General features: G+C 51.2%; 2 protein-coding genes across 2 annotated transcripts in view; both read left to right on the top strand.

Moving 5' to 3' along the window:
• Nucleotides 1–12,223, top strand: part of MACF1 (microtubule-actin crosslinking factor 1) — a 373,337-nt gene extending 361,114 nt beyond the window's left edge. Inside the window, 4 exon segments of the mRNA XM_015417776.1 lie at nucleotides 846–963; nucleotides 3,771–3,982; nucleotides 8,292–8,415; nucleotides 10,547–12,223. Of these exon segments, the coding sequence (XP_015273262.1) occupies nucleotides 846–963; nucleotides 3,771–3,982; nucleotides 8,292–8,415; nucleotides 10,547–10,803 (711 nt within the window). The 3' untranslated portion in view covers nucleotides 10,804–12,223.
• Nucleotides 12,224–16,039: 3,816 nt separating this feature from the next.
• Nucleotides 16,040–26,130, top strand: part of LOC107115951 (bone morphogenetic protein 8B-like) — a 77,957-nt gene continuing 67,866 nt past the window's right edge. Inside the window, exon 1 of the mRNA XM_015417753.1 lies at nucleotides 16,040–16,517. Within this exon, the coding sequence (XP_015273239.1) occupies nucleotides 16,040–16,517 (478 nt within the window). The remainder of the gene's footprint in view (nucleotides 16,518–26,130) is intronic.

Below are 26,130 nucleotides of genomic sequence, written 5' to 3'. Positions count from 1 at the left end.
ATTCCTGCCTGACAGGACAACCTTCTGTCCTTGAGGTGGCATAGAAATAAATAGAAACGGTGTTTCTGAAACAGGGTGATAAGGTATTTAGCATGTACTGCAGCAGAAAGGACTGCCAGAGAGCCAGGAGATGCTGCTTGGGTCTTTCTTCGAATCACAAGATGATTTTAGGCTGTTCTGGATGATTCACCATTAAGAAGGATTTTGAGATCTGACTCTTATGCCTCTCAGGGGCCAGGCTTGGTGTGTTTCTGGGGTGCTTTTCTGGTGGCCACTGGCCTGTTCCATACTCTGTGAACATTAAGCTAACTTCAGATAGTTGTGGGAAGGGTTTATCTGTCATTTGGGAGAAGCCTGCATTACTAGCATTTTGTGACTGATTTCTGTTTCAATACCAGCTGGCTCTTCTTCAAAATGGACTCTGTATCAGGGGAGAAGCGGGCACTTTGCCCCCAAAGGCTCAAGACCTTCAGGAAGGAAATGCCAGAGAGGCTGTCCTTCTTTTCAGCATCCAGGTCATTTTGATGGTAGGATGGGCCCAAAGTCCAGAGATGGGTTTTTAAGAGAAGAATTTCTAGTAAATGCAAGGCAGAGTTGACACATTACCATTTTTATCTTTTATTTGTGAAAATTCATTAAAGTGAGTCAGTTTTATTTAAAAAGATGATGATAATAATTTACGGGGCAGTCAGCCAGTAGAACTGCCAGTTGTCCCAGGGACGGAAATACTTTGCCTCTCCTGCTGAGGTCCCTTTTAGAGAAGAGCCTTTTGCCCCCTCCTCCCCCTCTGCCTGTCTTTGAGTGTCTTTATGAACCAGCTTCTGAGCTTTCTGCTCCTTCCACAGTTTGGTGATTCGCAGCAGCTGCGGCTGGTCCGTATTCTGCGTAGCACCGTTATGGTTCGTGTCGGTGGAGGATGGATGGCCCTGGATGAATTTTTAGTGAAGAATGATCCTTGCAGAGGTAAGGAGTCCGGTTTTGAAGTCCAAATCTTCAGGTTGCCAACTCTGGGTTGGGAAATTCCTGGAAATATGGGAGGGGGGGTTGAGGAGGGGAGAGACCTCAGTGGAGTATACTGCCATAGAGTCCAGTCTCCAAAGGAGCCATTTTCGCCAGGGGAGCTGATCTTTGTCATTCAGAGTTCAGTTCTAATTCTGGTGGTCTCCAGGCCCCACCTGGAGGTTGGTAACCATACCCTAAGGTTCTGAGTTAACTAGAAAAGTTTTGTGAAACCACCAAGTTATCAAATCTAGTTTTAAGTATAGCAGGCTTGGATCTTGCCCAAAGGGCACAACCCATCAGGAAGCTCTTCTGTGCTGTGCTCACTAAATTGGATGTTGTCCAGGAGTACTTTCCATCAGACTGTGCCCCTGTGTGAATTAATGGAATTTAGACCGACCACCTCAAACACCACTACGTTTTCTCTGGTCCAGAACCAGCTTGAAAATGCACTTCCCCCTGAAACTTCAAAAGTTGATATAATTCCTGTGAATACAGAGGACGTGGTAGGTAATCACTAGTTTGCTGCGTGGAGAGCGAGAAGTGGGGTGCCTCCAAAACCCCACCATCGTTGTATCTGTAAGCTGACCTTTCTTTTCAAGCCCCACTGTAGCATTCCAAGATGGCTGCCCTGCATGCCAGTGTGCAAATCTTTCTCCTGCCTTTCTCCTTCTCCTCTTCTCTGACCCGCGCCACCATTTTGTTTTCCTCCTCTGTTTTTTTCCTTTGTATCTGGTGTATTTTCTTTCTTCTAGTTCACCACCCTGGAAGTAAAATAAAACGCTCTGATTCCAGCTCTTCGATTGCCAGTCAGTCTCCGATAGGTTGGCGGTTTTTTTCTTGGCTTTCGTCTCCTTGTCCTCCTGTCAGGAATGGCTTTGCTTCTCTAACCTGGCTTGGCCTTCCCCTCGCCCCTTCTCTTGGGAGTGCTGCAGCAAAGAACGGGAAAAGCACTTATGGCTGATACTCTTGGGGAAGGGGCAGTGGGAAGGAAGCCTCAGCTTGCCAAGAGCGTTTGTTGCCTCCAGGGGCTGCTTGATCGGCCCCTACACTTGTGCTGCCCCTTCCAATTGCACCACCTCCTTTGTCTGTGTCAGTTTTTCTCGCAGCGGCTGACCCCAGGGTGCTTCATGAAGGATAAAGGAAGAGAATCTGGGCATCTTATGCTGGAACAAGAAATCACCTCCTACAATATTCCCTTCATGGCATCTTTGTCATTCTTTCAAGAAATGCATGCATTTACTGAAATACTTCTATCGAACTTTTCTCATGTAAAATCTTAAAAAGCAGAGGCTTTGCATTTTCCCCACCCTTTTCTTCACCTGAGGTGTGCCCTGGCCCCTTCTAGCAAATCAGCAGGCTATTTCCTTCCTTGCTCACTGGCATTCTTGGCAAAGTCATTCCTTCAGGCCGGGTCTGCTGCAGCCTCTTTGCCTCCGCACCTGCCATGTTTATTTATTTTTATTTATTAGTCTCATTTGTACCCCGCCCTCCCCACAATGCGTGCTCAGGGCGGCTAACAATCAAAGCATAAATACAATTAAAAGACATAAAATCATCTGTGCATGTGTTCCTTGACCTCCAGGAGATCTTTCTTTGCTGCCCCTCTTTGCTCTTGGAGGCCTTGGGCCTGCTTTTGGCGCAGTCCTGCCAGTCGATTTTGCCCTGCCCACAGGTTATCCCCTTGCAGTGCTGTACTAAAAGCTGCAATTGCTTGTCGGGTGGAGTGGGGGGAATGCGGTGTGAATTCTCACACTTCACTTTTTGCCCTGCAAGGCTTTCTGCATGGTGTGGCTTACTTAACAAATATGTTCCTTGTTGTGTTTTTTATCTGTCTGTTGGGTTTTCAAGACAGCGGGACATGCTGGTCATTTTAACTAGCAAGCAGAGATGCTATTTGTTGGTTGCGATTGTTTAAATCTTCACCCTACCCTGGGTTGTTCCCTTCCCATATCTTGGGGATTTGGGCGGCCGAGTGCACAAGGCTGGGTTGAGAGCTCTAGGTTATGTCCTTCACAAAGACCTCTTACAACTTAAGCCTTACTCATTCTTTTGTGTTCCGGTGCATAAGTGCTTGTGCCAACTCATCTTTTGCACTTTGGGGGCAGCGGCTTCCAGTGCTGAAGCAGGTGCTACAAACACAGCAGGCAAATTATACCAAACATGGCCTGTGTGCATGATCACACAGCTGTCCCATGAGTAGTATGAGCCGTGGGGTTGGGGAGGGAAAACGAGCAATTGTGCTGACTCAGAGCCAAACTACAGGTGGCGGTAGCCACTAACACCATTTGGGAAGAATTTGTAGTTCTTTAAAAATCGCCATGGTGGCCCCAGGAGCTCCTCAACCACCCCCACCCCGGCATGCCTTTCCCTGCACTTGAAGAGGGGTGGGGAGAGAACAAGAGCTCCTGGGGCCACCATGCTCCCAATCCCTATTGGAACCTTGTGGCAGTTTTTAAAGAACTACAAATGCTTCTTAAAATGGCGTCACTTGTAGTTTGGCCTTCGAATGTGGGGAGGGGGGCTCTCTGTGAACTGAAGAGCACTTTTATGCTTAATTTACCAACGGCTGCACCATCAAAAACTCCCCCCACCCAACTTATTAGGTGGTGGCCTGTCAAATTGGGAGAGTGGGGATGGTCTTTCCGTGGGGTGTGACATCAGTGGAAACCAGAAAGAAAGGACGGGCCTTCCCATACAAGCTCTGGCAGAGTATCAGAAGCTTCTGGCTTTGATGCTGATTTACAGTGTTTTTCCTGCCTTCCTTGTAGCACGTGGAAGAACTAACCTCGAACTTCGAGAGAAATTCATTCTCCCAGAGGGAGCTTCTCAGGGAATGGCACCATTCCGCTCCAGGGGTCGCAGGTCCAAGCCTTCCTCTCGGGCAGCTTCCCCAACACGATCCAGCTCTAGTGCCAGCCAGAGCAATCACAGCTGCGCTTCTATGCCCTCCTCCCCAGCCACACCTGCCAGTGGGGCAAAGGTAAGATGCTCCTTCACTTGGTTTTCATGGTTAACTTCTTTCTTTCCCAAGATCGGTTCAGAAGGGCAGACACGGGCCAGCCTCTTGACATCAGCACAGGAAATGCCCTGGTGCTGTGCCGGGCAGTGGAGGTGGGTGTTAGAAATACACCAGGCTTCTGTGGAAGGCGGATACCGGTTGACCTTGAGCTTGCGGGCAGATGTCGGTGAGCACAACAGGCTGGCCCTTACTTAAATCATTTATACTCTACCTTTCTCCCCAGCAGGGACCCAAGGTGGCTTACATAATTCTACTCTTCTCCATTGTATCCTCACAACAACCCTGTGGGGTAGGTTAGAATGAGTGTGCGAGTGGCCCAAGATCACCTAGCAGGCTTCCATGGCACAGTCAGTTTGGTGTAGTGGTTAAGAGCAGCAGACTGCAACCAGTTGGGTGACCTTGGGTCAGTTACAGTTCTCTCAGCTGTTCTCTCAAGAGCAGTTCTCTAAGAGCTCTCTCAGCCCCACCTACCTCACAGGGTGTCTGCTGCGGGGAGAGGAAGGGAAGGAGATTGCAAGATGCTCTGAGGCTCCGAGTGAAGGACAGAGTATAAATCCACTTCTTCTTATAATGGGGATTTGAACCAGGGTCTCCCAGGTCCTAGTCTGACACTCTAACCACGACACCATGCTGGCTGTGGTGCCCTGCAGGCAGCTTGCGGCTGCTGGAGGATCAGCATAGCAAAGCGGAGGCTCCTGCCTCACATAGACATACACAAATAAAGGGATCCTACAGAGACTGTGGGTAAGGTGTGACGGTATCCCATAACTAGAACCAACACCAGTGTGGATGCTTGGGGGGGGTCGAGGTTTGGGCCTCAGTATCTGGCAGCTGCTGCTCAGAGGGCGCTGGCAGAGGCTTAAACTCAGCACCCTTGGCAAGGCTTTCAGAGACATTCCTTTCCACCTTCACTCTGAAACACTCTGCCACACACAGGTAGGTAGAAAGCACAGCGAGTTTCTCTTCCTTCCTTTCCCCTCCAAATTGTTATCTGTTTGTGTGTATGTGTAATTTTTTTTTAATTTGGGGGCCATTTCTGATTTGTTTTTTGTCTTTCTGGGATATCAGGACTCTTCCCCCCCCCCAATCTGGCACTGGCAAGATGGCCGCATTGACCCTGAGGTCATTTGTGTGCCTCTGCCTGTGTGCATCCTCCATCTCATTGGGTCAGTGTGTGTTTGTGTTCATGATCCCTCTTTCTCTCTTTTTTTAATTTTAGGATTTATTTATTTCTCTATTTTTTATTTCTTTCCTTCCATCCTGGACACTCTCTTCTCCTGCCTCCATTCTCTCTGACTTCCCCATCTCTCCCCCCCCCCTTCCCTCAACCTCTCTTTGGATTCTCCATTTCACAGACTCTGCATCACTTCACTCGCTGTTATGACAAACCCTGGTTGGTAAACAGCAAGGCAGGCACCCCTTTGAGGGTCTCCGATGGTGCCGACCTGCACCTGTCCACTTCTGAGGTAGAGTATGGCTTCCCTGGGGCAGTGGAGCAGGGTGGCCGGCGGCCTTTTCCTCTCATAACACTTTCCTTGTCCGTTATAGCAGTGCTTGGTTAACCCTCCTCTAATGCTCGGGCTGTTGCCTTTTTGTTAGGTACCTGGGTCAAATTTCTTTTAAAAGAATACACACAGGAAGCCTTGACTGACCTGGACGGCCCAGGCTAGCCCAATCGTATCAGAGCTACGAAGCTAAGCAGGGCATGCCCTGGTTAGTACTTGGATGGGCAACCAGCAAGGAAGTCCAGGCTTGCTACACAGAAGCAGGCTCTGGCAAACCACTTCTGAATGTCTAGATGATACTTTCCACTGCCATACACAGAAAATATAGAGCACCATTTGCAAACAGTTTCTGCTAAAATGGTGAATGTTTTTTCAGATATCCAAAAAAACCCAACTCAAGCCTGTTTTTAAAATATGAAATGACTAGAATGTAAGGTCAATGAGCTTCCTACTATAGTTGCTCTTCATTTAGAAGTGATTTATTAATGCTGACTTAACATCTGCAGAAATGAGCAACAGCACAAACACACCATGCCTGCTTGAATTGTGGTGTTGGGGGGGCATAATTTAAGCAGCTATGCAGGCAGTGTGAGAAACTGGGTGTCACAGTAGAAGGAGCCCTCCTGGCTCACCTCCACCATGGATTTTTGGTCCAGCCTGGATGCTAAAGGGAAGCAGGGTTTCCCCCCCACGCTTCCACACGGCATTGTAATGCTTTTGTGCACCTTCTGGCTTTTCTGCAACTTTTCCTAAACCTGCTTTACTTTGATCTTTTTTGAAAGCTTTGCAGCAAATCTATCCTTCCCCTTCCTCAGTTACCAGCAGAGAGCTCCAAACTGCCAGGGCTGCCTTGGCAACGTAAGGGATGTCACCTGCATGTAGCTGGTAGGTGAATCCCCTTCTGTATGCATCCTTTTAGGGCCAGTGAAAGGTGAGGAATGATCCGTTGTTTATCCTGTTGGATTAAATTGAAATCAGTTTATATTTTACCAAAACCTTTTTAAGATGCTAAAAGGGGCCCATGTTAAAGTTCATATTAGTCAATGTAAAATACGATCCATTTTTTTCTTCAAAAGAAAGACCATCTCTAATGTTTTATATTTCATTTCCTATTAAAGTAACACACCAGAACGAAAATGGTCTCAGAAATAAATACCCACTCTTCCCCACCATAGCCTCACCAGTTTTCTCCCCAGTGTCTGATCAGTGAATGTGGGCCTGCACCATCAAAGTCAAATGCTGGCCCCCAGCCACATAGGGTGGTCTTCCGGGTGTCTCAGACAAGCCACACACACACACCCAATAGTAGTCACAGGGCAGGGTTTGGCTTGGAGGTCACACAAAACGTCTGGAGCTGCCATCAACTGATCCCCTATCCTATCCCTCCCAGAACCATCTCACTCTGGCCGGGAGCAGCTTTCCCAACTCTCATCCCTTTTAACTGGACTTGGTCAGGAATTGAACTCGGGACTTTCTGCACGACCCTCCTGCAGGAGGGGTTCTGTTTTCTTACTAACCTGTAAGACGCTGTGGGGGTTGCAGGGCTTCCTCTCCAGGTTCCTCAAGCCTGAAAGATTAAGTTTCTCGTTGATCAGCTTGCCAATCACATCACTCTCAGTATCTCTGCCTCTTCCTTCAGTCTGCTGGAAAAGCAGAGGTGGGTGATGCAGGCAGCAGGTAATTGGGCAGTTGGGTGCTTTCTGTTTCAAGGACACTCTCAGGCTGGTGTAAGTTGCAGGCTTGTTAGCCATCCCAGGGTAAATTTGTTGTGGCCAGTGACGAGGGCATGTAGGCCTTTGTGATCAGGGTGGGTCCCTCTTCCTGTTTGCTCCACAGGCAAAACTGCTAAGTAGTTGTGGCTGTAACTTAGCCAACCCCCCACCGCACCCTGCAGCAAGGCAAAATGCTTGTTCCGGTCCTGCTGTGGTGGAATCTGTCAAAAACCATGCCCCCTCCCCAAAGAACTCTTCTATCCTCTGTCCTGCTTCTTCTGTGGGGCTCTACCTTCATACAAAAAACAAAACAAACTGCTGAGAGCAATTTAGAGAAACGGGGTGGCCCAGAAGAATTATTCCAGATTCGGAATCGTGGCAATTTAAACTTTCCCCCAGGAGCCTTTTTCTCCAGCTCTGGAGTGCCCTTTCCCTTCCTTTAGGGACAAGGGCAGAGTTCTGGCATTCCATCTGGTGTTGTGTGGTAAAATAGACCAAGAGCAGAATGGAGCTTTCTCGGGTTTTCTCTCTGTCTCCCCTCCAATTTCAACACCTGAACACTCAGGAAGAAAGTGGGACAGACCAATAGGAGTAAATATTTATTATCAGAGGGCAAACATGCTAGGGAAACAGAAGCTCCCCTTAAACATTTCTGGTGCCTCAATTATAATTTGGTTCTTGTGGGCCCTGTTTTAACCCTCTGCTTGGGCTGAGTACCTGTGTTGTCTTGCTTCCTGGATCAACCAGAAACGTACACAGATGGAAAGGATTCCTGTCCACAGACCACGACTTCCTCCCTTACGCTGTCCTGCAGCATCCCCCAAAGCCAGGGAGCCCCAGAAATCACATCAGGGAAAAGTCTGAGGTTGGCAACAGAAGGGGGAGGGGATCTGCAGACTCACCCTCCCTCCCTCCCTTCCTTCCATTCACGGAAACCCTCCACTGGATCCAAGCTTATATTTCCTTTTTTTCCCTTGAGCTTGATCTGTTTTCGAACATAATTACGGCTCCAACTTCCCCACTGAAAGGTCTTCCATGTTCCTTTGTTCCAAGGTTACTCCATCTTCAAGCAGTAAACTGAAGCGACCCACTTTCCACTCGAGCAGAACTTCTCTTGCTGGTGATACCAGCAACAGCTCCTCCCCAGCTTCTTCTGGGGCCAAAACCAATCGGGCAGGTAAGTGCTGTGGCAGATCTGAAACTGTCCCCAGCCATGAGCTGAGGAGGCCTCAGGCCGGTTGTCCACCTCTGGACCTCAGTCCCCCCTCCCACAGTATGAGCTCAGTACTGCCATCCTACCTAACACGCTTGCTAAAAGGATGAAAGAGATGCTGTGTGCAGAATGCTTTATAAACTCGAAATGACACATCTTGTCACAATGAATCCACTGCCCCTGCAGTGGGAGGCCCCCAGTTTCCTATTTTGCATTGATTTACTGTAATTTGCTGGCCGGGATGATTTGGAGCTCCCCAGATGGTTTGGAGCTCCCTGGATGGTGAAGACACAGCCTAGGCATGCAACACAAATGGTCTACCAGCAGAGGCACAGTCACCGGCAGCAGCGGCTGCTCTAGGGTTGCCACCCCCCCCCCCCCCGGTTTGCCAGGGGTCCCCCGTTTTTTGGGGGGGTTCTACCTGCCGCCAGCCAGATGGCCGGTGTGGGAAGCCCCATCACCAACACCCACAGCCACCCCTCTCTCTCCCTTTAAGTGTGTGGAACCCATGTTTCCTCCCAAGCCCGATCTCCGCTTGAGATCAGGCTTGCAGGGAAATGCCAGCTTCATGCATTTAAAAGGGAAACGCCGGCTCCTTTAAGTGCAGGGAACTGCCATTTCTGGAGATCCGGTGCACGGGCGGGGGTGGTGGTGGACGTCCCCAACGTGACGCCCCCTCCAGAAACACCCCCAAAGTCCCCCGCTGGGGGTGGAAGATGGACTTGGCAACCCTAAGCTGCTCCCATACCTGGAATATCATCGAGCGAGTTCAGTTCAGTTGTGGAAAGGGCCAGCTGGAATGCCCCGGTTTCAACATGCAAAAACATGGCAAAAACTGGCCCCTGCCTCTGACTGAAATGGGGGGCCATGGGGAAGCAGAGATACCAGCTGAGAAACTGGAAGCAGCCCCATAGCTAGGAAGGGTTTTTTTTGGGGGGGCTGCAAAGACCAAGAGCGGGCAGCCTAATTATAGCAACTCTAATTAGATTAGTGACTGATCTAATTAGTGGTTATCTAATTAAGAGTTGGCAGCGAGCAGGAGGGGAGGGTCTTTAAGAAGCTGGCTGCTGAAGCCCACCACCTCTTCCAGCAATGTCTGCAAGAGCTCTAGTATTATGATCACCGTTTGCCTTGGCTTCACAATTGGGTTGCTTACCTGTTGCCCTCTTGTGAGGTGCACACTTTTATTGAGCCACTTTCTGCCTGGAGTCCCCCTTAACTGCCCCCACTGAAAGTGAAACAAGGACTTCCAATCACCCTTCTCCCCATTAATTCCTCCTCCTGATGCCATCCCCTGTCTGGCTTCCCCCGGCCCCCCCCCCCCCCCCCCCCCCCCCCCCCACAAGCACAGGCACAGAGGAGCACCAATGAGAATTCCTTCTGTGCCAGCGTCATCAGTCTCTGGGCAGAAGCATCAACAACTGGTCCTGTGTATGCATGCTCAGAGGGTCAATCGAAGAGCTCTCTTTATTCTGCCGACCCTGCTCCTGTAGTGGGGTTCTCTCCCCCACAAAAAAAAAAACCAAACCATTTTGTTCAAATCGGGCAGCTCAGTTAGTCTGATCTGTTTAAGGTTTTTTTGGTGGGGCTGCCTCCCTTGATCTCTGGGGCTGGCCCTCTAATGATCTCTGGGCCTTTCAGCCTGGAGGTTCACGCCCCCCCGACCCCCGCAGCCTCCTCCCAGGACACTTTTGGTCCAATCCAGAGGGCCAGCAGGAGCAGCGCAGGCACAGCTGGGGCAACCAAGTGCCGGGAAGGCCAAGCGCCACCTCACCCCATCTCCAGCCAGTGCACTGTGGGTGAGCCTCTTAGGCGGTGGCACCCAAACCCCTCCCATCAGGCGGGGGCTGCCAGGATACTGGAAGGGCCTGGCAGGCGGGCTCTGCTTGCAGGTGGTGGGGGGCCCGTGTGCCTGGCTGGGGATGGCCACGGGACTTGCCACGTGGGCTGCCTCCTGGGGGCTGGGAGGGAACCAGGAGGTGAGGGGGTGGGCCCATTCATGAGGGGACCTGCTGGGAAGATGGGCTGTTAGTCCCTCCCAGTCCTCCAGTGCAGTGACATTGTATACACACATGTATCCTGGTTTAAATTTCAGATCCTAAGAAAACCGCCAGTCGCCCTACAAGCCGCGCTGGAAGCCGTGCAGGGAGCCGCGCCAGCAGCCGCCGGGGCAGTGACGCCTCCGACTTTGACCTCCTGGAAACCCAGTCGGCCTGCTCAGACACATCGGAGAGCAGTGCAACGGGAGGGCAGAGCAGTTCCCGACGGGGAATGGCCAAACCGTCTAAAATCCCAACCATGTCCAAGAAATCCACCACTGCCACCCCCAAAACTCCAGGCCCCAAGAGATAATACTGCATTCTTGCCTGCCTGCGTATCTACACACAGAGAAACCTGTGTCCACTTTTTAATCCTGCTTCATACATTGGATGTATATTTATTCTACACGGGAGAAAATTATATTGTTAAAAAGTGTAAAAGAATAATTGTGTTATGAAGCTGCCTTATTTTGTTCCGTTTATTTTTTTTTCCTTTGTAAGTTACTATTTTCATGTGAATATTTATGTAGATAAAAAACTTGCCTTCTGGTGACCTTCTTTTGTGTTGGGAGGGGGCCCAGGAAAACAGATTGAAAGGTGGAAGAGAATACAAGCAAGCAAGCAAAAGGTCATGATGTGAAAATGTAAGGGGGAAAAAGAAGCAAAAAAAAATTATAAATAGGATTTCTGTGCAGTGCAGGAGATGATCCTGCGTTATCTTTTAGGATTGTTTCCTAAATGGATCTTTATAAAAACGTAACTTGCTGTCTCAGCAAGGTAAATTATATTTAAAAAGCAACACCTGAATATCCAGCAGTGTTCAAGGAACTCTTTCTTTCCTCGTTTTTTTCTTTTTTCTTTTTCTAAATCATGGATACCTCAATAAGAGAAATGTGAGGTGAGGAAGATCTGGAACTTCTGTTTCCAGTTTTTTTAATAGAAAATCATTGTGGTTTTACCTGAAGATCAAGTGGAGTGAGTTTGAATTAAAAAAAAAATTGCACATGCTTTCTTACAAGTAAAGAAGTTCACTACAAGTGCTGCATCTAGCAAAACAAAAGTACTGTCAGCAGTTGAGCTTTTTAAGAACTAATCTTATGTTTGGGGAGTGGGGGCTGTCCAGAAACATCACCCTGGCGTGGGACATCCAGGGTGGGGTGGGGATGCAAGATGACCTTTTAACTAGGGGACACAAAGGGGGACTTTGCGTGCCTCGTCCTCCTGTCTCACCACTGTAAAAGACTGACCACTTTTTAAGTTCACGAACTGGTATTTAACTGTTTCATTTCCTATTTATTGTCTCAACTGCGAAATTCCATGTCGGACCAGACTGACTAACTTTGCGGGTTTTCCACTCCAGGGAAGAAAAAGCCGGCTTCCACACGCACCGTTGCTTGTTCTTGGAAATGTTTCAGAGTATCACCAGCAGCCCACTTGCTAGCAAGGCCCTGTCTTGCTTTTTCTATGCTCATTTTTTTTTCCTTTGTAGAGGAAATTAAAAAAAAAAAGTTAATCATGTGACCATAAAGGGGGGGGAGTGGGGGGCTCTCTGGTCTTCCTGTATTATTAACTTTTGCTCTTGGCCCACTCTGACCACATTGCTGTGTGATTCTCTCAGTTGGTTAAATTGAGCCAGAACTCTGAAGCTCTACCAATGAATTGTTTAAAAAAAAAAAAAAGAAGAGACAGACACTTTTTGTATTAAAATTGCTTGCAGTAATAATAAAAAGACCCTGGCCTCTTATTGTCTGCTTTTGTGTCAAAGTGAGTTACTTATTTTCCCTTCTTCCATAAGGTAAGAAAAGCCTGGTATGACTTGAGTCATTTGCTAATTCTAAAACTCAGTACCTAAAATCTGGTGTAAATGAGAGCGTTCCCAGGAAAGTTCTCCATGTCTGCCCCCAGGACAGTCTGAGAATTCTGAGTGATGCGAAGAGGTGGATTATGGCCGCTCCTGGTATTTTGCACAGATGGAAGAAAAACGCTGCCCTGATATTGTCACAGCTGGGGCTCTTCTGTCCAAGGGCCATGCCCACCCACATCCTATCCTTTACATTTTTGTTTTTTAAGCATCCATCTAGAGGATGAGCTCTCTCATTCCTGAGTGCCGGTTAGTCCCAATAAAGGGATTGCTTAAGAATGCTGGTAGTGGTCAAAAGTGCCATCCAGTTGCGACTGACCTATGATGACCCTGTAGGACTTTCAAGGCAAGTGATTGAACAGAGGTGGTTTGCCACTGCCTGCCTTTGCTGTGGTGCTGGAGAAGGCTCCTGCACATTCCTTGGACAGCAAAGGTAACAAACGAGCAAGTATTGGAGCGCATAAAACCAGACATGTCATTGGAAGGGAAAACCATAAAACTGCAACTGACTTGTTTCGACCATGTCATGTAGAAGAACTCACTAGAAAAGGCAACTCTGCTTGGATTGGTTTGCAGCAAAAGGAAAGTGGGCCACCAAAGAACATGGTGGCTAGACACCACAAAAGTCAACTCCAGCCTGAGCATGGAACAACTCAAAGAAACAATACAAGATCAGAAAACGTGTAGAGAGCTGGCCCATAGAATCGCCAAGAGTTGAATATGACTATATGGCTAACAACAACAGCCTCTGCATAGCAACCTTGGTCTTCCTTGGTGGTTTCCCATCCAAGTACTAACTAGGGCCAAACCTGCTTCGCTTCCAAGATATGACAAAGTTGGGCTAGCCTGGGCCACCTAGGTTAGGGAAGAGTGCCTGTGCCATTCCTTTTATTCTAGAGGCTGGGCTTACTCAAGCAACACAGGTCCCTATGCCAGAATCCAAAGGCACTGCTGCTTATGCTGGGGTTCAAGCCAATGGATTGCAGTTCCCTGAGTGGTGGTGAGGGAATTACACTATCCACGTTCAAAGGCATTGTCTTTACTTTTCATGTGGAAGACTCACAAACAGGTTCCAGATCCAAGTCCAGTGACCGGGCAAACCACAACAGCCTTCTGTCATTGGTTTACAGACCTATCTCTTTTGTTGGGTGCAGCATCTGAAGTGCTACAGAAAGGCGGTGGGCAAACTGTGGCACAGTGGCCATGCCTCCCCCCCACCCACCCACTTTTCCTGCTGCCCCTCAGTGTTTGCTGAGTGCCCAGGGCTGAAACTCCTGAAAGACAGGTGAGCAGCTGAATGCTCTTAAGAACAGCTAAGTGCAAGAAAGGAGCACCTGGGGGGGGGGGTGTCTCTGCCCACTTCGAGGGTGGAACAAAGGTGGACACTGGCCCTGTTTCCAGCAGTGGTGGCCCTCCAAAGGGAGTGAGGGCAACATGTGGCCCTTAGGATGAAAAAGTTGTGGCGCTGAGCAGGAAAATTTCAATGACATTTTATTCAGATATACCCTGCTTTCTCCTCAGTCAGGCAACTGAGAGACTTCTTTGCTCAGGGTCACCCAGCTAGCTTCCATGGCCGAGTGGGGATTCAAACCTGGGTCTCCCAGATTCTAGTGTGATCTTCTAACCACTACACCAGTCATATCTAACAAGGTGCCCGTGGGCATCATGGCAATGCCAACACCTTTCCTGCCACCAGTGTTCCCTCTGAGCTGAGTTAGTGTGAGCTAGCTCTCAGTTTTTTAGTCTCCAGCTCACATATTTTTGTCTTAGGAAGGATGGCTCCAGAGCACACTAATTTATGCAGTAGCCAAATTGCTTGCTCACAACTTTAATGCCAGTAGCTCACAAAGTAGAATTTTTGCTCACAAGACTCCACAGCTTAGAGGGAGCATTGCCTGGCACCCAAGTGTTTTTAGGAACTGGGTGGGGTAGATGGGGCTTTTGCCAGGAGGGCTTCTGATTGTCTGCTGGAGACCTGGTTGGCTGAACAATTCTTTTGAAAATGTCGCTCTGGGAGCAGCTGCCACCACAGCACAAGGATCTTCACTGAGTGACTGAAGGTATATGTAAGAAAATATTTTAAAAGCGTATGTTCATTTCAAAAAGCATCTTGTTAAACAAAGCTTCTGCCTGAAATGTTAAAACTTGTTACTATTAGAGTTGTACACAACCTTGTGGCCTGCATTCTGGGTTGGCTCCTCTGGTGGCCATTTTGTGTTTGTGACTCTCACCCTGTGGCAGAATTCCAATGGTACCCAGAAGGTGCACCACACCGCCATGCTTGTTCTCAGCAGTTATGTTGGGATTCTGTTCTGTTTCGTTTTGCTACCCCATCTTATCCTGCTAGTCTGGGCTATGTCTAAATGCAGCAAAATAAGAGAGGGCCACACAGAACAAACATGGGAAGCCACCTATGTTTACAACATATTTCTAAAGAAAAGGGGGAAGCTACTCAGGGTAAGAAAACTGCCTGAATTCATGACACTTGTTTCGGAAAGTCCTGCTCACTTCTGCCCAATTTTTTAAAAATAATCTTGAAATGCATTAGGAATTTTTGACTAAATTTATGCACCACTGGAGATCATTTTGCCATTTTGTACCTGGTATAGTGTCTTCCCACCCCCCAAGTTTTTAAAAAAATAGCATTCAGAGTGGTTAAGTTTGTAACAGCAAAAATACACAATAGTCTTTTGGTACGTGAAAGGCAAATAACATATTTCTGCCTAAATTTTCCTAGACCAGAGCCTAATTTGATAGACGCTATGCTATTTATTTGTGGCCTGCTTTCCTCCCCAGTGGGGACCCAAAGCAACTTTCCTTGGTCTTCCCTTCTTCATTTTATCCTCACACCAACCCTGTGAGGTAGGTTTGGCTGAGTGTGACTGGCCCAAGGTCACTCAGCAAGCCACTCCACCCAGAGGTGGGATTCTAACCTGGGTCTCCCCAGATCCCAATCTGACACTCCAAGGCCTACACCAACAAATTTTAGATTTCTCAAGACATTAAAAGGGGCAAACTTACTTAGCAAACCGAGCCATGGCCCCTTCACAGTTATGGGGAACAGTCAGCGCACTTTTCACATTTTGAATGTTTAGGTATTCCCATCTCACTCTGTCCTTCCTGCACGTGGGGTCCCTCGGCGCTCGCTGTTTTGTTTTTTTCTTTCCTACCTCCTACAGAAAAGGTCTGCCTAGGGAGGGCCCCGGCCACAAGAAGCCTGTGAGACCTTCCACTGGAATAAAAATCGCGCGAGGGGTTGCAACGCAAGAACGAAGTGCCGTTTATTTCCTTATGCCACAGAGGTTTCGAGGTTAGGTCGGTGCTCTGCTCCTGCCACCTAAGGAAGATGGTTTTCCTCAAAAGCTGAACAAGCTCAGGGAGAAGAGGTCGACTTCAACTCAGCCCCCCTGGCCGGAGGCTACCCAATCCTAAGTGCCAAACAGAAGCGGGCGTCGTGCTCTGGCTTGGCGTGCGTGTCTGTAAACCGCAACTCTTGCGCCATAGCCCCACCACTGCCATCGCCGCCCTCGTCCTGCCCCGATGGAGCGCAGCACCATCGGCCGCAACTCTCTCGCCGCGGCCTCTGCCCCAAGGAGCTTGCCCGACCGAGGCAGCGCCCTCACTCTCCCGGGAGGGGGCCGGAGGGCCGTCGCCTCGGAGCCTTCCCGGCCTTGACGCTCCCCGCCACATGCCCCGCGTCGCGGCGTCTGCCGAGGAAAGGGCAGGAGAGGGCCGGGCCCCGCCAGCGGCCGCCCAGCTCGCACGTGCTTCCACGCCGCTCCGCTTAAAGAGCCGCCCCGACGGCAGCAGCGCGCCGAGCGCGATGCGGCTGCTGCCGCTGCTCTTCTTGCTGCTGGCGGGCGAGCGCGGGGAGCGTCAGGCGGCCCGTCGCGTCGCCTCCTGTCCGCAGCAGCATTCCCCGCGACGGCTCAGCGGGCGCGAGAAGCGGGAGATGCAGCGCGAGATCCTGGCTCTGCTGGGCTTGCCGGGCAGGTCCGCTCCGGCCGGCGCCCGCCACTCGCCGCCCCCCTCCGCCGCCCCTCTCTTCATGCTGGACTTGTACCGGGCCATGGCCAGCCAGGACGAGGACGACGGCACCAGCTGGGCGCCCCAGCGGAGGAGGGCGCTCGACGGCGCGGACACCGTCATGAGCTTTGTCAACGTGGGTGAGTCTAGAACGCGCTGGCGTCGGGACTGCTGCGCGCTCTCTGGGTCCCCGATGCTTCGGGGGAACCGCCGGGCCAGGCACTGCACGACAGCAGTTCGCCAGCTTGCGTGGAGCGGCTCTTCCAGATGGCTTCGACGGCGAAGGATCCGGAACGCCGCCCTGGCCGCCGGGCTCCGCGCGGCCTCCGCGATTCTCTTCTGTCCGTCGCTCTTGCGCCTCGCTCCTTGGGATGGGGGGCGCGTCTCGTTTTCCACTGCAGCCGCGAGGGCCGAGCCAGGCCGCTGTGCCGTCGGGAGGTGACCGAGCGGAAAGTTACAGCCGGCTCAAGGGAGGGCGGCCTACAAGCCCAGGAAGCGGGCCCTCGCCCGCTATGGGTAGGGTGGGGTGACCCAGGCCTGAGGGATGCAACCCTTTGGCCGCAGAGAGCAGGGGCTGAGCTAGGACCGGTCCCTGCTGCCCTCCGAGGCCTACTGATACCCTTTTCCTTCTCTTGCAGCTCTCCCTGCATCTCCTTTTATTTATTTAATATTATGGAGCTTATTTATGCCCTGATCCGAATAGTCCAGGCTAGCAGGACCTCATCAGCTCTTAAAACCAAGCAGGGTCAGCCTGGGAGACAGGGAAGTCCAGGTTAGCCACACAGAGGCAGGCGATGGGAAGGTACCTTCCTGGCTCTCTTGTCCTGAAACGTCCATCAGGGATTGCCATCTAGGTTATTTGGGGGAGGGGCTGTGCAGGGCCGGCCCGAGGTTTTTCGGCGCCCTAGGTGAAATTAGCGGGGGGGGGCGGCGAGGCTGCCTTGTGCCCCCCCCCCAGGGCAGGGCCGGGTTTCTCCGCTGACGGGTGTCTGTGTGTCCATTCCTGGTCATCAGCGTCACCTCCCAGTTTTTACGGCGGAGGAGCGCGCTTGTGGGTTGCTCTGTGAAGTGCCTCTCCAGACCTCCGCCGCCGCCTTGGTCGCCCAGGAGCGGAGCCGGGAGGATCTCCTGAACCACCCCAGAAGGGGGGGTTGTCTGTTCCGTTGCTCTCTTCAGCCCGACCTCCAGTGCCGGCACCCTGTGGGACCCGGGGCCCTTCTGTCGGGCTGCAATGTCCCGCCGGGCATTCCCTCCTCAGACTGCGGGCTCCACGCTGGACGCTGCCTGGGAGGCCCTGTGCAGCCCCTTGTGCCCTCTGCCTCCTCTCCATGCCCCTGGCCCAGCCCGAGGGGGTAGAGGTGCTGCTCCGTGCCCTGCTGCCGAAGGGGAGCCACCCCGCCACACCCGCCCGGGAGATGGTTGTCAAAGGTGAGGCCGCTGCCACCCTGTCGGGGGGGTGCAGTTTGGCGCCCCTAAGGGCCGGCCCACTCTAGGCGAATGCCTAGTTCACCTAGTGAGCGAGCCGGCCCTGGGGCTGTGTCTCAGGAGGGGCCGCATGTTTGGCACGCAGAAGGTCCCAAGTTCAGTCCCTGACACCTTCAGTTAAATGGACCAGGCAGTAGGTGACCTGGGAGACCTCTGCCTGAGACCCTGGAGAGCTGTTTTCAGTCTGAGTATACAATACTAATAAATTAATTATCATATGGTATTGTGTGTAGAATAGCCAGGAGATCCTAAGATTGTCTGGCAGCCAGAAGTTCTAGCTGTTTAGAATTATGCACCACTAAGTGGCGAGCTAGACTTGTTTTTAAGGCAAGAGATGTTGCAGAGGTGGTTTGCCATTGCCTGCCTCTGCGTCAGAACCCTGGTATCCCTTGGAGGTCACCCGTCCAAATACTAGAAAAGGCTGACCCTGCTTAGCTTCCAAGATCTGACAGGATCAGGCTAGCCTGGGCTATCGAGGTCAGGTCAGTAAACAATACTGACCTTGATGGTAGAAAAGAGCAAGAGTCCAGTACCACCTTAAAGACCAACAAAGTACATGGCAGGGTATGAGATTTTGTGAGTCACTGCTCACTTTTTACGATAACCTTTGAGGTGCTACTCTTCTACTGCTATAGACAAACTACTCTTCTACTGCTATAGACAAGCACGGTGTCAGCTACGCTGCCATGGGGGTTGGGGAGCTCGGTCTGTGTCTGGTTAATTGCTACTGCATCCCTTTCTGTGCTTGTTCTGCTTTGCGCCGAAATGCTTATCTATACAGATGTGCAGGAGAGAGTTGTATTGTCTAGGTTTTTCCTAGGTGCCATGGGAGAGTGTTGGTTCTCAGCTTCAGCTACCCAACGGTCTCCAGGCTTTATCCCGTACGCGGGAGGGTGCCTAATTGGCCAGTGCTCTGGGGGGGTGCATACATATACCTTGTATCCTATTATGCCCATGGGGCAGCTGCCATTCTTAATAGTGCTTATGTTACTGCATCCTATAGCTCTGTAATAAAAGTATTACCGTTCCTGAATGCGTGTACTTTGTTGTTGGCTGTGGGTTCTGATATTCTGTTAAGAATCCTCCATTCTCTATCTCCGTGCATCTCTCCACAACCGAGATGAGCGACGGAGAGGAGAAACCAATTCCTAAGAAGGGCGACTCTGGGGGGGTCCCGACCCCTACCATGACCGGTGAGGGGACCCCCACGACCCAGTCAACATTGCCGGTGACTACCACGCCGCCAATGACTGCAGCTAACGCGGGAGCCATTCCTAAAACGACATCGACCCTGGTGTTTCTGACCCCGACAGGGCCGAGGCGGCCACCCGGCCATGGTTACCGGCAAAGCTCCAGCTGGAGCCAGTTTCACCCGGACTCTACTGCAGAGACGTATATGCTCACACAGGGGCCACTGAGAGACAGCCGATTCGACCGGGGATTTTCCACGGCAGGGGGGTTTCCCCCCTTCGGGGCCCCATTCGAACCGTTGCCCAGGGCATGGGTGACAGAGAGGACAAAGGCGAGAAGTGGCTGTGTGTCCCCGGAGGAGGGACTGGAACTGGCCCAGAGGATGGAGGTGGCGGATCGAGAAAGAAGGCAAATGCAGCGGACTTTGGAGGATGTCATCCAAGCAATCCCGCAGCTGGTAATCCAAGCCATCAGGGAGGAGAGGGAGGCCCGACAGTCCCAGCAGGGTTGGTCCCAGCAGGGTTGGTTGCCCCTCTGGCCCCGCAGCAGCAGTTGCCCAGACCTGATGACGCCCCACAACTGGGCCCGCCCGTTGTCCCGGTTCCAGCACCACGCCCTGGCAGCCCGAAAGACCTCATCGAAGCCACCTTTGATGGGAACCCGGAGGAACTCTCCTACTTCGTGGTTCGAGTGATGAAGTTTGTGGAAAGGCCGGGTCACCTGTTCCCAGACGATAGCAGCTGAGTAGATATGGTGGTGGCTCGGCTCCGAGGCCCTGTGGCAGCTTGGTATGTGGGGCTCCACAACGCCCAGGGGCCGGAGCTAATGAATCTGGACGCTTTTATGTGGGCGTTGCGAGCCCAGTTCGAAGACCGGGATGCCGGGCCCAAGGCGAAGGCGTTCCTGTGAACCCTTAAGCAAGGTAGGCGATCGGTGAGGGAATACGCCTCTGAATTTAAACTACATGCGGCCAAAATGCAAACCTGGCCTGATCCTGTGTTGGCGGAACTGTACAGAGTGGGGCTGAATCCTGAAATACGGGAGACGGTCCTGAGGGCTGTTGACCCAGTATCCCTGCCAGCCTGGATGCAAGAGGTGGAGAGTGCAGAAACCCGGCTGCACACCCTACGCTTGGACATCGCGACGGCAGGAGGTCGGCCTACACCCCAAGCGGCGAAGGGGAAACCGATGTGGCAGGTGGAATCGTCCCGGGAGCAGCGCATGCGGCAAGGGCTCTGCCTGAAGTGTGGGGAGTGGGGCCATTTCGCGGCCAACTGCAGCGGGACGGGGCCTGGGAAACAGGGGCCAAGTGAACCAGTGAAGGTGCGCCCTGCCACGCCAGCGAAAAAGCCAACTGGAAAGCCAAAATATGCAAAAGCCCTGCAGGCAGCTCCCGAAGAATGTGAGGCGGAATATGCAAAAGCCCTGCAGGCAGCTCCCGAAGAATGTGAGGCGGAATCCAGCGGAGACAACCCAGAGCTGGCGGGAAATGGATTGGTCCTGCTGTAAGGGGCACGGAGCAGCAGGGCCCGATCCCGGAGGCGCCTAATGTGGCGAGCAGCTTTCCCTCCTTGTTTTTTGTGACTGTGACTTTGATTAACCCCAGCCTCAGATCTCATATACAGGTGAGAGCCCTGATCAACTCGGGGTGTGGGAGGGATCTGATCAACCCCTCCCTGGTTACAGGGTTGGAGGCTGGGGTGGTAAAGTTGAAAGACCCCCTAATATTTACATAAATGGATGGCTCTACAATGAAAGACCTGTGTGAGTACGAGACTGTACCGTTGCGAATTGGGGCGGACAGAGCATTCGTGGTCACCTCAGCCGCCAGGTTCCCGCTAGTCCTTGGGGCCCCGTGGCTGCACGGGCACGATCCCTACATCTTGTGGGACAAAAGGAAGGTACAGTTCATTTCACCTAAGTGCCGGAGCCACAGTTGGAACCTGCAATGGGGCCAGCAGCCGATAGCGGAAGGCCCTAGAGTGTGTCTAGCTCAAGAGGAAATGCTCGCCATTCCCCCTGAGTACCGGGATTTGGCTCGGGTGTTCAAGGAGGAGGAGGCGAATGAACTCCCCCCGCATAGACATTCAGACTGTAGTGTTGAACTGTTGCTGGGGCAGAAACTACCCAAGGGGCGCATTTATGCAATGGGACCGGCCGAAAAGGAAGAACTACGCAAGTTCATAGACAAGAACTTAGCCTGTGGGTTCATCCAACCGGCCTCGTCCCCCTATGCGGCCCCGGTACTGTTCCGAAAGAAAAAGGATGGGGGGCTGCGACTCTGCACGGATTACCGGGGCTTAAATGCAGTGTCTTCCACTAATGCCTATCCCATGCCATTGATTAAAGACTTGCTCGCTGAAGCGGCAAAAGGGAAAATCTTCTCCAAGCCGGACCTTCAAGATGCCTAATTTCGGGTGCGCATCGGAAGGGGACGAGCCTAAGACCACTTTCAACACCCCCCTCGGTCAATTCGAATACTGGGTGATGCCATTTGGCCTTCAGGGGGACCCGGGGGTTTTCATGAACCTGATAAATGATGTGTTGCACAAGCACTTATTCAAGGGGGTGCTTGTTTACCTAGATGGTATATTGCTGTACTCCCCCAACCTACCTTCACACGTGAAATTGGTGAGGGAGGTCTTAACCACGTTGCACAAGCACAAACTATTTGCTAAGCTGTCAAAATGTGAATTTCACAAAACGCACATGGACTTCTTGGGGTATCGGATCTCTGACTGGGGCCTAGAGATGGAACCGGGGAAAATTTGTGACGTGTTGGGTTGGGAGGTACCCCGAACCCGACGACAGCTCCAATCCTTCCTCGGTTTTGCAAACTTCTACAGAACCTTTTTACCCAATTTCGCCTAGGTCAGCTTACCCCTCACAGATCTGCTAAAAACTAAAGGGAGGGGCCCAGAGGCTACTAAGCCGAGTGCCACGCTGCCATGGAGTAAAGAGTGTCAGGAGGTGTTCGATCGCCTCAAAGCCTTGTTCACCTCAGAACCGGTTCTTGCCCACCCCGATGAAACAAACAAATTTGTTGTACAAACTGATGCATCTGATGTTGCCGGGGGGGGGGGGGCAATTTTGCAAGAAGGGGGGATGGCTTGTTGCATCCCTTAGCTTACATGTCAAGGAAATTCAGTGACACGAAACTTAATTGGTCTGTATGGGAAAAGGAGGCAGGGGCAATAAAGCTCGCCCTATCCACATGGAGACATTGGTTGGGGGAGGCGAGGGTCCCGTTCGAGGTGTGGACTGATCACAAGAACTTAGAAACACCTCGTTGCTCAATGCCAAACAACTCCGGTGGGCCGATTTCTTTTCAAAGTTTCAGTTCACCTTGTACCATTTCCCGGGTTCTGCAAACTCTCTGGCTGATGCCCTGTCCTGCCTACCCCAACTCAACAGCCAACGAGATGTGGTATTGGACTCAGTGTTCACACCCTCACAGCTGGGCGGGGCAGTGATGACTCACAGCCAGTCCCGCCTAATCTCCCCACCCCCTGTGACGGGTCAGCCGGCTTCTCCTGGGTGCCGAAGCTGACAGGGGGGTGCATACGAATACCCTATATCCTATTATGCCCATGGGGCAGCCACCATTCTTAACAGTGCATATGTTACTGCATCCTATAGCTCTGCAATAAAAGTATTACCGTTCCTGAATGTGTGTACTTCGTTGTTGGCTGTGGGTTCTGACACACGGCTATCCATCTTGATCAATGACCTTGAGGGGTTGAGGGTCTGATTCAGTATAAGGCAGTTTCCTGTGTTCATCAGTTGGCTGGGACTTGACAGCATTAAAAAATATATATAGCCCTCTGTTCTCACTGAGACTCAAAAGTGGATTATAATGTACAGAAAGACAGAAGAGTGTAGCCATACAGTACAGGACATTGAATGAACAATGCAATAGGAATACATATACAAAACTGAATAATAATTTTGTCATTTCGGCTTTCCCTGGTTCTCTGTAATGTGGTAAACCTGACCTGGGTGGCTGACAGATGTAGTGTGTTGTGGGGGCAAAGATTGGCTGAGGGGAGGCATGTCTTCCCTAGCCCTTGCTGCCAAGGAGGAGAGAGGGACATGGGAGTGAAGAAAGGCAGACACAGGAATCCCCCCCACTACTCAAGACATGCCCCAGAATCAGACTGGAGGGATGCTTTGCCACCTTCAGCCAGGGTTCTGGTTGCTGTGCCAGCAGCCAAGGGCAGCTTGCCAAACACCCGGTGCAAAGCTGTGGGCAGGAGACCTCGGGCTTCTCTGTCTGTTTCCCCCAACAGGGTGGAACGGAGAGTCGGAGCAAAACCAGAATGGTGCTGGAATCCAGTCAAGCTGGTTCCTAGGCTTCTGAAGTGCTGACGGAATGAAACTCCCTGTGTGAGCTGCTTTCAGAGCTCTCGTCCTTCAAGACCCAGTGCTTGAATTTGGGAAACTTCTAGCCAGGCTAAGTCGGTAACTGGTCCTGTTGGGTGCCAGAGACAGAAAACCCCAAGTGGTGTGCATTCTTCTCCCCTCCCCCAGCAATTAGCATAAGCCACTGGGAAGTTGGCGCCCAAACAGACATGGGCGGCCTACAGCTGCCAGTCCTTGAGTGGCACCCCAACCCCACCCGCAGTGGCTGGCAGAGTGACTGCTGGAGAGGCCTGGCCCTGCCCTATATATGGGGAGGGCCCATCTCTCAGTGGTACAGTATCTGCTCAGCACACAAAAGGTCCCCGGTTCAGTCCCTGGCATCTTCAGTTAAATGGACCAGGCAGTAGGTGATGTGAAAGACATCTGTCTGCCTGAAGACCCTGGAAAGCCACTGCCAGACCGAGTAGACAATACTGGCCTTGATGGACCCAGGGTCTGATTCAGTATAAGGCAGCTTCATGTGTTCAAAGAGGAACCCAAATGCCCTTTGGAATGTGGGTATGAGAGGTCTCCAAGAGACAAAGAGTCTGAACTGGATGGCAAGGAGAGTGTTTCTTCCAGGCTGCACTAAGCATCAGTAATTTTTTTAAATGGTCAGTTTTGTATTGTGTGTATGGTGCACAGGCCCTTGTCAAATATTCGGGAAATTGGGAACGATTTTCATTGGAAGTTCTGCATTGGACAGTGCATGAAAACCCCATGCTCAGAGTGTTCTTCCGTGTGCATGAGCTTTCTCTCCTGCAAGTAACAGAGAAAGACTTAACGTTACAGATCTGTAAGATGTTGGGGGGCGGATTTCCCTTTCTTCAGCAGACGACTTACCCTGTAGCTAGAGAGAAATCCAGTAAAGCGCATATCCAAATCAGCTTTGATAGGTATGAAAAGAACCTCCATGAAGCAGTAGGTGACCTAATTGTGGGGGGAGGAGTGAAAAAGGGACATTGCAGCCTCCCTCAGAGCTACCCCTGTCTGTGGTTTTGCACAGAAGACAAAAGATACCGGATGAGTGGGTGTGTGCTGTCCAGACCCCAGGGGCATGTTCCCCGGCTCTGCTTTCTGCCTTAAGAGGGTTGCTTACCTTTGCAGAGTGCCCCTGTGTGAGGACCAATGTTCCCTCTAAGCCGTGGAGTCTTGTGAGCAAAAATTCTACTCTGTGAGCTACTGGCATTAAAGTTGTGAGCAAGCGATTTGGCTACTGCATAAATTAGTTTGCTCTGGAGCCATCCTTCCTGAGCGAAGACAAAAATGTGTGAGCTGGAGGCTAAAAAACTGTGAGCTAGCTCACGCTAACTCAGCTTGGAGGGAACACTGGTGAGGACCTGAATCTCCATCCTGTTCACTAAGCATGGAAAACAGCAATGTGAGCGTCAACCATAAGCATGCCAGCTGAATCACACTTCTAGGAGATTTGGCAAATGATGTCATTTGCTCACAGTAACACGCACAGTAACACGCACTTGCAGAGCTTTCAGTGGAACTCAAAGGGGAATTTCACATTACCCAGTTTCACCCGGTTTCAAGCCGGCAATTATCCGTTTTGAAGTGAACCGGTACAGGGCTGCCATTTCACACAGGGCTTGCCCCTACCGGAAATGAGCCGGATCAGAAGCTGTTTGGCATTTCAGACTTGCACCGCTTTGTTTTCCCGCCGTTTTCCTCCTGCGCGGGTGATCGATTTTTTTTAAAAAACGTTCGATTTATAGTGCTATAGCAGTATAACAAAAGACTCCATGCATTCCAATGGGATTGATATAATGCTATTCCGTTATACCGTTATAGAGCTATAAAAATAGCCGGAGATCGCCCACGCGGGCGGAAAAAGGCGGGAAAAAAGCGTATCGGAACCGGGAGAGGGCACTGGAGACCACTTGGAAGTGGATGACAGGTAAAACGCTTCAGTCCCGGTTCCTAAACGGGACTGAAGTATTTGTGTATGAAATGGCAAATAGATTCCGGAAGGGAACCGGTTCTCAAACGGGTTCTGTCTGAAATGACAGACCAGAACCCGTTTGAGAACCGGTTCCCTTTCGGAATCTATCGCCTGTCTGAAATTCCCCAAAGAGTTGTCTTTTCTTGTCTTGGAGCAAAAGCATCTATCTCCCTCAGCCACAGACTTTGTGGAAAATAAATAAAATTGTTTCCTCTGCCAGGTTTGCTTCTCTCCTCCTTTGCTGCTCTTCAGGATTTGGGATGATTCTGGAAAAAGCAGCAGGTTGCTCCCCAGTAAATGTCTGTGACATCCTGATATCACCTGTTGCCCAGCAGCAGGGCTATTTTTGGGCAGGAACGGAGTTCCGGCTGGCTTCCAAGTTGGCCACGCCCAGCAGGAACACATTAGCATAATAGGCCACACCCAACAGCAGAAACTCACTAGGATTGGCTACATTAGGGGTGTGTGGCCTAACATGCAAAGGAGTTCCTGCTACAAAAAGAGCCCTGGCAAAACAAGGTAAACAGAATAACAAGCAAAAGGTGGGTGTGACTGGATGAGCACACGTCTGGTAACATGGGGGTGTGGCCTAATATGCCAATGAGCTGTGCTGTCAGGGGTGTGGCCTAATATGCTAATGAGGTTCTGCTGTTGGGTGTGGCCTATTATGCTAATGAGTTCCTGCTGGGCTTTTTCTACAAAAAAAGCCCTGCCCAGCAGTATCT

This window comes from Gekko japonicus, unplaced genomic scaffold, assembly GCF_001447785.1.
Source record: "Gekko japonicus isolate JY-2015 unplaced genomic scaffold, Gekko_japonicus_V1.1 scaffold203, whole genome shotgun sequence".
In the NCBI taxonomy this organism is placed as follows: Eukaryota; Metazoa; Chordata; class Lepidosauria; order Squamata; family Gekkonidae; genus Gekko; species Gekko japonicus.
This window is presented reverse-complemented; position numbering and strand designations above follow the sequence as displayed.